Source organism: Zeus faber (genome assembly GCF_960531495.2).
Source record: "Zeus faber genome assembly, chromosome: 20".
NCBI lineage: Eukaryota > Metazoa > Chordata > Actinopteri > Zeiformes > Zeidae > Zeus > Zeus faber.
In genome coordinates this window covers 22,964,801-22,978,753 of record NC_137207.1, presented here as the reverse complement: position 1 = coordinate 22,978,753, position 13,953 = coordinate 22,964,801, and the positions used below count along the sequence as shown (strand labels likewise).

The window sequence follows — 13,953 nt, the reverse complement described above, 5'->3', positions numbered from 1 at the left end:
CGCACAGGGGGGAAAAACGTTCCCTTCCCCCCATTTTAATCCATTCCAGGAGGTGGCGATAGAGCGGCTCGATGTCGAGCTCCCCTCGAAGCTGCCGAGTGAGAAATGAAGTGGAAACGAACATCGTCGCGTTTTTTGTTCATTTGTTTATTGACTTATTTGTTCCTCCCATCATTCATTGATTCATTCATATATATCTATATTTTTATGCATCTGTGTGCATATGTAGATGCATTGTTATTATTAGTTATTTGTGTATTACAATAATAATCGTTATTGTTAGGTTTGTTTTCGTTTATATTTATATTTATTATCATTATTATTATTATTAGTAGTAGTAGTAGAGGTAGTAGTAGCATTAGTAGTAGTAGTAGTAGTATTAGTCGTCGTCCTAGTAGTATTTATTCTTATTATATTCGTTGACCGCTGCAGGTGGCGGTAATGCGCCACGTGGCGTGTTTTGGCGGAAGAAGAAGCAGAAGAAGAAGAAGCAGAAGAAGAAGAAGAGGAATGCGGAAGTGGATCCGTGAGCGTGAATCGTGCGCGGAGTGAAGCTGTCAGCTGCGAACGCCGCTCCGAGCCCCAGCCGTTAGCTCAACGCCCGCCCCCCTTCGGTCGCCGAGTTTGGGATCATGAGGTTAAATGAGAACACGCTGCTGGAAGGGGAGAAGGTGGTGCTGGTGCCATACAACGCGGACCACGTGCCCAGGTGACCAGAGATGCACATTAGCCCGCGATTCGCGGGGTTTGTTGTTGTTGTTGTTGTTGTTGTTGTTGTTGTTGTTGTTGTTGTTGTGCCCCATTGAACTAGGGTTGTGATGTTCTGCTGTCTCTGTTTTTCTCCAGGGTTGCAGAATTATTGCTCTGCTGTTCATCTGTTTTTCTCCATTTAGCCCCTACATCAGTGTTTTTCCATTTTTTATTAAATGGATTTTGCTTTTTCCATTATTATTATTATTATTATTATTATTATTATTATTAGGTTTCTTTCCATTAAAGGGGAATACCACCCATTTTCAGCATCAATATGGCCTGAACGATACCCCCTGATTTGTGATGTGGACCACAGAATGAAACAGTTCTTATCTCTAGAACAGGGCAGTTAGAGTTGATTTGAGAGGTGTGGGTTGTGATGTAACACCGATGTACTCTTTAGCCCTGCGCACCCTAGAGAGCCCCATCAGAGATGAATGGAGAATTCAAATTCCATTCGAAACAGATTTACTGTTTTTTATTTATTAACTAATTTTCCAATTAGTTTGAGCTTTTTCCAGGCGAGTGAGCTCTATCAGATCGGTGGTATTACTTTTTATTGTCCACCACCTTTGAGTTGATGTTGTGTATGAAATATCCTTATAAAGCTGGTTGTTGTTAGTCATTTAAATTAACCTGCTTATATTTTCGCTCCTAGGTATCACGAATGGATGAAGTCCCCTGAGCTGCAGCAGCTGACGGCTTCAGAGCCCCTGACCCTGGAGCAGGAGTATGACATGCAGAGGAGCTGGAGGGAGGACACTGACAGTAAGCTCCTCCGTCTCTACTAATCTATTGTTTTAATATGGGGGATATACACAAGGAAGTTCAGAAATAGAAGAATCTTTATTCATCACACAGCATACAAACATGCACCCATGTGACGACCGTGGCCAACACACACACACACACACACACACACACACACACACACACACACAAACACACAAACACACACATACATACATGCACGCCACAAATGGTGGCCGGTGAAGGGTGTTCTCTTGCTTTTAACCCATCCTGGCTTGTCCTTCCTCCGCGGGGCACCAAGGAGCAGTGAGCAGCTTTGTACAGTGACACGCCGGGGAATCAATTCCAAAGGTCCTTACCGATGTTACATGGAGGAAGCTCCATGTGGGCACGGGGAGAACATGCAAACTCCACACAGAAAAGGTGGGAATCTAACCCGGGACCTCCTTGCTATGAGGCAGCAGTGCTAGCTAGCACTGTGCCGCCGTGCCCACAAAAGACAGACGTCACACATTTAAAGGGTGGTGCGCACACACTATCGTATTTTTCAAGGGCAGTGATCACAGGGGATCACACATCTCGGGGTTTCTAGCGCACGCTATTGGAGCCGAGGCTTAAGACTAAAGATAATATCAAACCAATCCCATATTCCGTAAGTTGATATTCTGTCTGGAACTGATCGCAAGAGTATCTGACCATTTAAAATCATACCTGATGGAAAGTGCGCTCTTAACTCTTAGGAAAAGAGATTTACTAACTGTATGACTCTCTTAAGATCTTAAATTTGTCCAAGACTCAAATATCCTCGCAAAAGTCTTTTCGTGTTTACTACGCATTAGTCTTCTAAGATAGAATAACAAACTTTTTTTTTTCTTCACTTCTCCTCCCTCTCTCGTACCAGAGTGCACCTTCATCATCTTAGACAAGCAGCTGTGGTCCGATCCCGGGGTACAGGAAGAGCAGTGCATGGTGGGAGATGTCAACATCTTTTTGACTGACCCGAGCGATCCCTCTCTGGCGGAGCTGGAGGTCATGATCGCAGGTGACGCGCTGCGCGATTATCTTTTCAAATATGTCTCTTTAAGCTTCGCTATGTGCCATATGCTTCGCTCAGTATTAATTTGATTGAGGTGCATGTTTTCTGTCGAGATTTTATAATCTCTTCTCTTGTATTTTTTCCACAATTTCTTGTTAAATAATTCACCAAAGTAGCTTACTTGATATGCTTAGGCAACTTAATTGCTCTTTTTTTTTTTTACGGAGAGATATATAAAGAAGATGCTGAGTGCAGCAGTTCGGCCTACCACGCGCCACCCAGGCACAAAAAACGGGGGTTGTAAACACCATTTTATTGTGAGAGGTGGCCAGTTGGAATTAGCCAGGAGCAGATAGATGTGTGTCCTGACAGAGGCTCCTACTCTAAGTGTGTGTGTGTGTGTGTGTGTGGATGGGGGTTTTACTTGCTGCTCGTTAGACCCACTGGCGAACAGGTAGGCAGCCACACTGATCCCCATCACCACGATCCAGGCCAGGTGTGGCTGCTGGGCCACACCATCCCCCCACCACAACCGAGTTTCAGAAATGGAAATGTTATTGAACCCTTGGGGTGTAACCATGAGTTGTTTTCTTTCTTTCACAGAACAAACCTACAGTTTACCGATACAATAAATGAAGGCAAAATAAACAAATTAAAAATGTACGGGGAAAATGGATAACTTTTACGTCGTAATCTTCATGAGCTTCTCTGTGACGCCGTGCTTGTCGTTTTGAACAGAGCCCAGCTGCAGGGGCAAGGGCTTCGGGAAGGAGGTGACGTGCATGATGATGTGCTACGGTGAGAAAACGGAGCAAAATACCTTCTTCATGCATTGCTTGTATATCTGAAGAGCTTTGGAGTGGGACATTTTTATTTATTTTTTTTATTTTAAAGAGCTCTATAAATGAGGAAAACAATGGTTTTATGTAGTTGAGCGTGGTGAGCTTGTGGCTTTTATATCAAGCAGCATTTATTACACAATTATGTACAAAAGAAGGGTCTCATTTGGCCGCTTAGCAGTTCTATTAGATTTAACATATTTTTTGCCTCTTACCTTTTTTTTTTGCACACTGAAACTGGTAACCGTGCAGAAGGCTCCACGTTCCCTTTTACGTTGACTCCATCGGGCGTGATCCCTTTCTCGAGTCTTAACGGGTTTTTTTTTTTTGTTTGTTTGTTTTTGCTGCTTTTGCTGCTGTGGCACTTGAAATTCTCCATGAGGGATCAATAAAACGTCCTCTAATCTCATTTTATCTTCAACGCCATGTTCGTGTGCGATTTTTATTTTTTATTTTTTTTGTTTCAAGGAATGACCAAACTGGGCATCCAGAAGTTTGAGGCGAAGATCGGGCTGGACAACCGAGTTAGCATCGCCATGTTCAAGAAACTCCACTTCCGTGAGGTGACGACGTCGCCCGTCCTCAGCTTTGCGGCGTCGACAAATTGACCCCCGACGCATATGAATAATACATATATTTATTTATTGCGCTTGGAAATCCAACCCTTGTGTGTGTGCTCCTCCAGCTGTCGGTGTGCAAGGTGTTCAAGGAGGTGACGCTGGGGATGACGGTCGACGAGTCCATCCGGTCGAAGCTCCTGGGCGACATGGCCTACATCAAGGAGAGGGAGTACAAAAAAGGGCCGCAGCAACAGATGGGAGGGGGCCTCATGATAACATGATTCCCTGCGGTGCGCGGCACGCCACTCGTGGACTTCTCAGTGTGAAGCAGTGCATTCTGGGGGGGGAGGCGTCCGGATCCCCCCCCCCCCGTAGAAGTCTTTTGTCATCGGTTCCAAAATTGTCCGGCCCACAGCTTCCATAAGCCTTTGAATAATCTGAGCTGAGAACATTCTGTTATTTATGGTCATGCATGCACATGCACAGATGTAAAATAGTCACTTAGTAATAATTATAATATTAATAATAATCCCCAAATGTTATGTGTCGTGTTAGCCATGGCATGAAATGCAGTTTTCATAAAAATACATTTTTAATTTTAGAAAAATCTACAAAAAGGGACTGATTGATTGATTCCATGTTTATATTTCCTTTTCAGTGCAACCATGAAAATAATAGAAATATTGTTTTAATTGTTATTTATTACGCCGCCAAAAGAAAACAAAATCTAAAAATGTCGTCTTGGGTTTTGTGAAAAAACCTCGTTGGTTACAGACATGTTGGCATGTTGGCTCTGTGTTGGCTCTGTCCCGTGGCAGCCGTTTCTTACTTCCTAAAAAGCACATCATGCCGAAGCGCCCTCTCCCAAACAGAGGGACAAACAGGACTCGGTGAAGGCACTTTTTCCCCGATATTTTGGTTACAAATCCAGGTTTTTCAGGTGGGGAGACTAGAAGGTTCCAGACGGGGAACGTTGAGCGGCGGTTCGTTCCATCTCCGACGGCGTCGCGTTCAGCATACGCAGCACATGTTACTTTTGATGCAGAGTCATTGGTCCAGAGGCGGCGGCAGCAGCAACCAACATAAATAGAAAAAGGTTGTTTAAACGCCCTGAATTAACCGTGCAGGTTCCTTATTTGTCATCGATGGCAAACTCTCAACCCGTATTCTACATAACGGACGAGGCCGAGAGAGTTGTGTTCATCTTCTCTGATTTTGGCCCCGGCCTTCCTGGCTCACACCTGACCTTGTGCCGATTGTCTGACGTTGTCAATGGCCTTCTTTTGTGAGATCAAGTGTCTTCGTCTCGGGTGATGTTTTGTTTGTTTTGAATCGTGACCTTGAGATTAAAAGTACGTCAGTCACCGCGTGTATGTACGGTCAGTCACTTTGCAGGTGAGTGGAATCATCCAGTGGCAGGGATTTATACAGTATATCCGTTTGTTTCGACCCTTTTTGAAATTCCGATCGCAAGGGTGATCGGTTGACTAGAATCTAGAACACATGAAATGCACACAAAAATGTGGACCCTAATGTATTTGGTTTAAGTTATCCATAGGTGTATTGCATAACTAATAAAAAAAGATGTGTTAAACATTGTCATAGATTAATTGTTGTGGATACAACTAATTTGACTGGCGACCTTAAATCTCTTTCGTATCTCATGATTGATGCCCAGATACCTTGCGTGGATCGATCATTTATCAAATCGATGTATCAAACGGAGAAAATGTTTTTTCCCCACTTAAAAGTTTGGCTTTTTTTTTTCTTGCGAGACACCGAAACACACTTTTTGTGGCTCCTCCTGCTCATGCCAACCAAGTTCCCAACCACATTACTGATTAATATAATGGGTAAAATCTGAGCTTGGCACTACTTTGACTCAACGTGTAGGTGATCGAGAGAGAGAGATTTTTTATATATATATATATATATATATATTATATATATTATATATATAAAAAAAAATAAAAAAAGTGATTCCTGGCTGTTATCTCACGCACAGTCCTGGTTGTGAGCCACACTGCATATAGAGGTGTTTGTGGAAACCCTGCCAAAATGCCGGACAGGATTAAAAAAAAGTCACATTTGGTCACTACCTGTTGGTAAAAAGCCTTTCTCTTGCTCGATAGGGACTCGTTTCTCATATGTACAGGACATAGAGAATTGTGCATATCCATATCAAGTGACTCAGCAACCAGTAACATTCTTAACCAAAAACAATTTCTATATAGTAAGTAATGGTAGAACTCTGGCAGGTCCTTGAGGTGCTTGACATTTTTAGTACTGGAATACCTTGAAAATAGACCCTGTTATGCTGAAGTGCTTGAAAAGTCCTTGAAAGAAACGCAATAGTTGAAAATGATTAAATTATATTTCCCATGTATTTTTATTTTTATTTTTCAAATCGTCACATAACATTTTTTCCAGCGTCGCCTTTACAGCAAATGATGCCAGGCAAATGTAAATTTAATCCGGCGTGACGTTAAACTCATATTTGTCCTTGAAAATGAAAATAATAGCATTCATTTCATTTTGTAATATACAGTGTGCAAATTGAAAGTACTGCATGTCGATTTGTTTCCTTTGTCACACGCTGGAAGGAGAACGTAAGGCCTTAGAGAACGAGTGGACAGGGGCTTGGTGAGCGGAGGAGAGTAGTGCTGGGACTTTATGGTGAAAACTTTGGCTCTTTTTCGAGATTCGGATCTTCATGGGAATGGAACTCTCACAGGCTGCAAGTAACAAGCAAAATTAAGAATAAACTTGTTACACAGCTTGTTGCACAACGACAAGGATTATCATCAGTACAAAACCTAATAAATGACATTATGGCGCATCATGTATAAACTGTATGTATAGATAGTTACGGGGGATTTATTTTAATTAAAATACCCATAATTGCTGTGATAAAATATATTCCTCCATATCTAGTCCTAAAACAGACATATCGAACGCCACCTAAAATGGGTTTTAGACAGACAGGTCTAAAACCGCCACCGGTTCAAGTCCTGATTTTTCCATCCAAGTCCTGTTCCTTGAATCAAATGACTGGAGGACACAGCCGAGCTTCATCAGAGTTGGTGGTGCGAACAGATACGTCGTTGGACTGGAGGGTTCGATGCTGGGTGTGGTATTGAAAGCCGCCAACGCAAGCGCGTGTTTAAATAGCTCCTGGAGGCCAAGGCCGAGCGTGAAGGCGACCCGGTGGTGCCATGGCGTCGTGCACCCAGAACAAGGCCGCCGACGGCGGGCAGGTGGCCGGTTCGACTCCCTCTCTGGCCCCGGTTGCCCGATCTCCACTTCAAATCCTGCTGCAGTGGGTCTGGTGGACTTGGTGCCCCTCCGGGAACAATGACGCTCAGGGGTTGTTTTAAAAATCATGCCTGACTGTTACAGGGAGGGAACTAGATGAGTAAACCCAGTCTTGTCTATATTATAATTCAGTCACGAGCTGAACTGCGGAACAGCATAATTAATATTTTGTCGTAGGAGTTGTCGAACAGGCCACCCGCCCAACATCGGCGGACTTGTTCTGAATACCGGGTCACCTTCACATTCAGCCGTGGCCTCCGGGAGCTTTTAGACCTGCACTCGTGTCGCTGGCTTCCAGAAGCTCCCCTGGCATCGAACCCTTAAGTCTTCAAAGCCTGAAGCTCTGATCCAAAAACCTATCACTCTGTGCCACTGGGTCTTATAAAGCTTGGTCATGTCAATTGTCAGGCAAATTACTCTTTTGCCGGTGTGACTCGGCATAAGTCATTTTATAATTTTATTTAAAATTCAGAATTCCATCATCTTCCACGAAGCAAAGAGCGTCTGAATGGTTCAGTTTGAATTCTCCTTTAGCTTTGCTCACTGAAAAGAGCTCTCTCTAAATAGTTTTTGTTTACTATCGCTGGCTAGATGAGGTGCAGCAGTCCGGTCGGAAAACTGCACAAAGTAAATGCAATTGTTTACCATCCTTCACTTTTTTTCATAGAACACAGTATCCAGACATTTCTGCAGCATGGACATGGTCATTTAATGAATAACGCTTTTTTTGGACAAAGCTTTACAAAAACAAACAACGATCAAATTTCCATCGTAAATTTACACAGGAGAATTTACTGTTCGCAACGTTCCATTTCTAAAGGGTCATTGCTTTTTTTATTAAGTAAAGAAAAAACAAAAGCAAAAGAAAAAAAAATGCAGCGGTTTTCAAAATCAAAACCATGGCCCTTATAACTTAAATCGGCTAAATCTCCCGTAAACCAAGGAGAATACCTTTCACAGAGGTCGACGTAGAAGTTGCAGAGTGAGACTTTGCACGTCTATTCTGGCATTTACCGGTTTAGAAAATGTGAAACGTGTCCAGTAATTAACTGCATAGGAAAAAAAAAAAAGAAGCCAAATAAGTGAAATTAACTGAGTTAGAAGCTGCTGCATTGAGCCAGACTGCAGAGCTAACATGGGCATATCAATAGTCCTGACTGGCAGCTGGCTTTACACCTCATCACAGAACAGAGTCAACCCAAAAGATCCGTACTACTCTCTAAAACTACTCTCATAACCGACTGGCAAACCATTGGGTATTGGTCATGAACTTAGTCGACCGGGCGTCGAGACAGTGCCATTTTTAAAAACGGGGACTGGTCATACAAACGAGGGACAAGAGCAATGACAATTCCATAGGAATTTAAGCTGATCTTCTCACATGTGTCCTTTACCGTGCATTCACCTTTACAGATTTTTTTGTTTTTCCACATCCCTAACACAGGATGTGGAAGGGCGCATGGGTTCCCACCTTGCAGAGATCCACAAATTCAGGATATAAAAAAAAAAAAAAGAAAAATATAATAACAAAACAGCCTTTTGTTAACCCATTAGTGATAATTCCACGGATAGACAAGGAACTCGGGGCGGTGACCGCCGTGACGCGGGGCAGCGTTTACTGCTTGGAGGTCTGTGTGGATTCCAGCAGCTCCTTGGCCATGACGGACAGGTTTTGGACGAGCTGTCGGACCGCGCCCTCCTGCTCCCGGGCCCAGGAGAGGCCGCCGTCCACGGCCACGTTGAGCGGAACACACGCGTCCTCCTTCCGCAAGTCCGTCAGCTGGCAGGCGGCGGCGGCTCCCGCCAGCCCCAGCAGCAACAGCAGCAGGAACTTGAACAGCAGACCGATGACGGAGCGCTTGGGTTGGGGGGTGACTTCCACCACTGGCTTCTTACCTGAAGAGATGGAAGGAAAAACAGTTTGTAACAGCTGAAAGTTTTACATGTTTTTTTTATTAAAATTACTAAGTTATAGTATTAAGTGAGGAATTTCAGTGTGTGTATATATATATATATATATATACACACACACACTTTTTTTTTTTTTTTTTTGTTACTTTAAATGACAAGCCATGAGACAATCTGTGTTGGGCAGATTACACAAGTCCGACAACATTTGTTTGTAATATGGTCAAATTATTTTCTCAAAACGATGCCTTCGACTGCTTCTTAATCAATCAAATATGGGATTTTTTAACACGATAATCTTACAGATTACCACTTTAAGACTGTGAATAAAGTCAGTAAGAAACCTTGTTTTGTTCATGGCACCAGGTCTGGTTGTCTCCTATTACTTCTGGATTTTGGACGCTGGAGTACAAAGCAAGGTGCCATAGAATCTGACCAATGGTTCATTACTACAAACTCATCTACAAGTATAACCATGGCAAATTATGTTGGAGTTCCTGTGGATACAATTTCAAGGATAGATTCAGTATTTTTTTAACCCAGGGCTTATTAAAATGTTGGTTAAAACAAGTTCAACCTCATCTTACCCCTTTTGGGAAACCTGAGCGTACCTGCTGCAAGGCCGTTCTTCCTCCTCTTCTCCTCTTTCTTCTTCTTCTGTTGCTCCTGAGCAGCCACGGCCTCTAGCTGGGCGTTGTACTCCTTCCTCCTCCTCTCCTTCTCCTCCGCCTTCTCCCGCTTGCGGGCCTCCCTCTCCCTCGCCTCCCGCTCCCTCAGCTTGGCCTCTCTCTTCTTCTCCACCTCTGACGGAACGGAGAGGGGATTGGGAATGTGATCAGGGGGTGTAATGATTAATCATATGATTACATTTTGATTTGAAAAACACAACCAGGGGGAATATCACAGGTTCACAATGTTCAGGTTTTTTTTGTTTTTTTTTTAATCACTTCAGCACAAAAACTGGCTATTTTCAAGGTATTCCAGTACTTCGATTTCTGAGGGCCGAAATTCATGCACCTCAAGGACCTGGTAAGAAAACTGCAATCAGGGTTTCGGGAGGCCAACGTATTTGTTTCCTCTAACACTGCATTCAGATGCGAGAACACTCGTGCATTGAGTCGCGATGAAAATGCTGCTGCGAGAGTGAGACGCCCACCTCTCTCCTTCAGGAAGCGCTTCTCTCTGGCTTTGTCCACATCTTCCTGAACAGCCCTCATGTGCTGCAGAACCTAAACACAAACACAACCGTCCCACTCATGACACATCCAACATCTATCTATCTATCGATCCATCTAATCACAATTATTTGACAGTTAATCATCAACTACATCTTCATGATTGAGACGGCCCTAATTGATCACTCTGGCGCCGACTGACCCTTGAGGCGCAGAGCTTGCACTGTTTCTCGTCCAGGCAGTCTCCCGCGGCCTTGGCCAGGTTGGGCTCCAGGGGGTTGTCCTTGAGGTCCAGCCACTTCAGACTCTGGAGACGCACGAGACGCGATTAGAGTGAGAACACAAAACCGTGACCCGAGCCACATTGTTTGACAGTGACACAGTCGAGACGTGAAGATAACTGCGATGGAGGGGGGAAAAAGGGCGCGCAAGACTTTTTTACCCTCAACTGAGAGACGCTGGCGGGCAGCACGGTCAGCTTGTTGTTGTACAGGTCAAGGTGCTGCAGGTTCCCCAGGTTCCCCAGGTCGTCCGGCAGACCGGTCAGCTGGTTCTTACTCAGGTCCACTTTGACCAGGTGGGTCAGGTTGCAGAATTCTGGCTGTGGAACAGAAATACCAAGCGTCTCAGACTTAGAGGGAGTTGAATACTTTTTTAAATGCCCTTTAAAGACAATTTTGACTTGAGTATTTTAAAACATAAGTAATGTTGGAATTTTCAGAAAAATTCTTATATTAAGGATAAATAAAATGGGATGTTTGATGTATATGTCGAAATGAAGACTTCATTCATTCAGATGTAAGACTATCTAATGATCTTCAAGGCCCGATATTTGTCAAAATGAATTCAAGACTTTTTAAGGACCTGCAGACACCCTGGTGTATACAATGATGTCGTTTCAGATTTGCTGTGATACTATGCAAAATATGTACAATGTTAAACGTGAGGTTCATATTTATGTGGGTCTCTATAGAACCGGAACGAGAACAAAGAATCGTAGTAATACTCACAGGGAGGGAAGTGATATTGTTGCAGGACAAGTCCAAAACCGTTGCTTTGGTGAATAAAGCCTGTAGAGAAAAACAACACATGGTGTTCAGTCAGACTTCAGAGACTTGCTCGTCTGCTTTTTGTTTTCTTCCAGGGGCCGATCTGTTTGGAGCGCCGTATCATAGTTAATCATGCAGTTTAATCTTTGAGAAGGGACAGGTCTTGTTCATCTGCTGTGAAGCGTCTTTTCCCTGCAGTCAATTTTTGTTTTCGACCGTTTTTTTGGGGGGGACCAGACAACAGTAAATCTAGTCCACTAGTCCATTCAAACATTGCTTGGACCGACCAGACTTAGCTCAGACTGGATGATGCACAGATACCAGTCAGCCGCATCACTCCAGCCAGCTGTACAGTGATCAAAACACAGAGACGGTCGTGCTCGGTGGTTTCACTCCTTCTCATTTAAAACGCCCCGATATAATATGACGTGGGGGGTTCAGGTCAGCAGCATCACAACCCCCACACAACGAGTCGCTTACCAGGTCTCGGACGGGAACCTCCGTGAGGTTACAGAGGCTCAGGTCCATTTCATTGCCGTTGATTTTATCCTTCAGGTTCAAAACTCTGCTTTTACTCATCCTTTCGCCCTGCCTGTGGGAGAGGTACAGGAGGCACAGCTGTTCAGTATCTTCTTTCATGTGACAGATAGAAGGTTTTACTTGTTATTTGTGTGTGTGTGTGTGTGTGTGTGTGTGTGTGTGTTTTAGATACTAGCTTAATTTACAACAATAACAAACAGTGTCTCTCTCTCTATGGCGACACCCTTCAAAGTGGAATCTCACCTGTTAGAACCCTCCCGCTGGTAAAGAAATACTCCGTCTAAAAAAAAAAATCCAAACACCGAGTCCCAAAATGTGTCTCGGGGGATGTAATTTTATTTTTTTTTAATCAAAGAAACGCGCTGTTGTTGTTTCTATGGCGCTTTATTCGATTCCACTCAGTGACTGGAAACTCCTCAATGAAAATCCACGTCACGGATTGAAGTCAACGCTGCGGCGGAGGGAGCGGAAGTGACGTCGCCTGGACGCCGGGGAGGAGACGAGCGCCCTCTCCGCGCGGGAGGCGGTCATTACACCCCGATCTGTTTTGTTTGTTTTGTTTTGGGGTTTTTTGTTTTTTTCTTCCAGTGTATTATCTTTTTGCTTTTCAGGTCTTTTTCACTTTTATCTTTTTATGTTATTTTAGGTTATATATATATTTTTATCAATAGGTTTATTGTAGATTTACCAAATTTTCTCTATATTGCCATTTTCTTTTTTTTTAATCTATCTATCTGTCTGTCTGTCTGTCTGTCTGCATATCTAACTGTCTGTCTGTCTGTCTCCGTCTCCCTCGGTCTGTGTCTGGTGTCACGTCGCATCCCTCTCACTGCACACCTGTCTCCACCTTCCTCGTCACTCCTTCAGTATTTAACCGGGCCCCATTCACTCTGTCGTCGTTGGATCGCTGCATGTTTCCCCTGTGTGCGTGTGTCCTCGCATGGTCCACGCCGATGGGCCTGCCTGTTTTCCCGGGTGTGTCCCCTGAGCTCCCGATTCTTGAGTCTCCACCGGCTTCTCTGCTCCTGGCTCCTGATTCCCTGCCTGGTTGTCAGACCCTGCCCGCCCTGATTCCCTGCCTGTCTACCCGTTAAACCCCTGTACAAACTCCTAAAACTGTTTGCGTTCATTGTGACCACATATCTATCTAGAGAAAGGTAAGTATATGGCATCAATGGTCTTTTTTTATTTTTACATAACAGTACTGCATACTACATGTAGAGCGTGGTACACACTGAACCCGACACAAAGCTCACAAGGACATTAATTGGGACAAAACGCACGACTGTACTGATGGCCATCGTCAAAACACACGACAGCATGGCACTTGATGTTGGCGGCACCCTGTTCCACGATCATCTATTCATCCAAAATAGCCTTGATCGCCCCTAAGTGGTCCATTCTACGTAAATAAGGGTTAGGAAAAGTGAGATAACAGTGACGTAAAAGATGAAGAAAGCTGTGTTGATTCTTGAGGCCACCCTCGTCCAGTATCCGGGCCTTGCTCCTTCCTCACTGCTGCTAGGAGACAGAACCAGAGTCTTCATCGCCCTGAGCTCCTTGAGGATCATCACGAGCACGCGATGCTCCCTCACCTGTGGAGACATCTGAAAGAGAGATTCCATATCTAAGAAAAAGCAGATTTTCCCTCCTATTAAAACAACCATGTTAGTAAAACTTTTTAATAAATTAAAAAAGACAGTACTTAAGTTGAACTGTTAAGTCGGCTATTACCAAACTAGTGTTTTTTGGGGTTATTTTTGTGAGAAGATTTACCCTAACCATGAAAGCACTTCATTATATATATTTTTTCTATTATTGTTAATATCTAACATATCTCAAATTGTTTAAAATATTCAAATTATCGTTACATCATAAATGCAATATTATTTATATAACTCTGACCTCTTCAGTCACAGGAAGTAGTTCAAATGGCATCTCACCAGATCCATCACAAGTAGAGCCACAGCGAGCCTGTGTCTTCCCTGAAATTAGAGATTGAACATATCATTCGTCGTCATTATTTTA

General features: G+C 43.6%; 2 protein-coding genes across 3 annotated transcripts; one reads left to right on the top strand and one right to left on the bottom strand.

Moving 5' to 3' along the window:
• The first annotated feature begins 513 nt into the window (after nucleotides 1-513).
• Nucleotides 514-5,532, top strand: nat9 (N-acetyltransferase 9). Of its 2 annotated transcripts, XM_080020861.1 has the most exons (6): nucleotides 514-709; nucleotides 1,412-1,521; nucleotides 2,405-2,545; nucleotides 3,278-3,337; nucleotides 3,847-3,941; nucleotides 4,064-5,532. In XM_080020861.1, the coding sequence occupies exons 1-6, from the start codon at nucleotides 633-635 to the stop codon at nucleotides 4,217-4,219; spliced, it is 639 nt and encodes a 212-aa protein (XP_079876987.1). In that variant the 5' UTR covers nucleotides 514-632; the 3' UTR covers nucleotides 4,220-5,532. The 2 variants fall into 2 exon arrangements, with proteins under 2 accessions (XP_079876987.1, XP_079876988.1); XM_080020862.1 differs by lacking the exon at nucleotides 3,278-3,337.
• A 2,456-nt stretch (nucleotides 5,533-7,988) lies between these two features.
• lrrc59 (leucine rich repeat containing 59) lies at nucleotides 7,989-12,346 on the bottom strand. The gene is made up of 8 exons (XM_080020985.1): nucleotides 12,169-12,346; nucleotides 11,866-11,977; nucleotides 11,347-11,406; nucleotides 10,779-10,937; nucleotides 10,539-10,643; nucleotides 10,318-10,390; nucleotides 9,773-9,964; nucleotides 7,989-9,149 (listed from the first exon to the last, which is right to left on the bottom strand). Exons 2-8 carry the CDS (start codon nucleotides 11,962-11,964, stop codon nucleotides 8,869-8,871), a joined length of 969 nt encoding a protein of 322 aa, XP_079877111.1. The 5' UTR covers nucleotides 11,965-11,977; nucleotides 12,169-12,346; the 3' UTR covers nucleotides 7,989-8,868.
• Nucleotides 12,347-13,953: the final 1,607 nt, after the last annotated feature.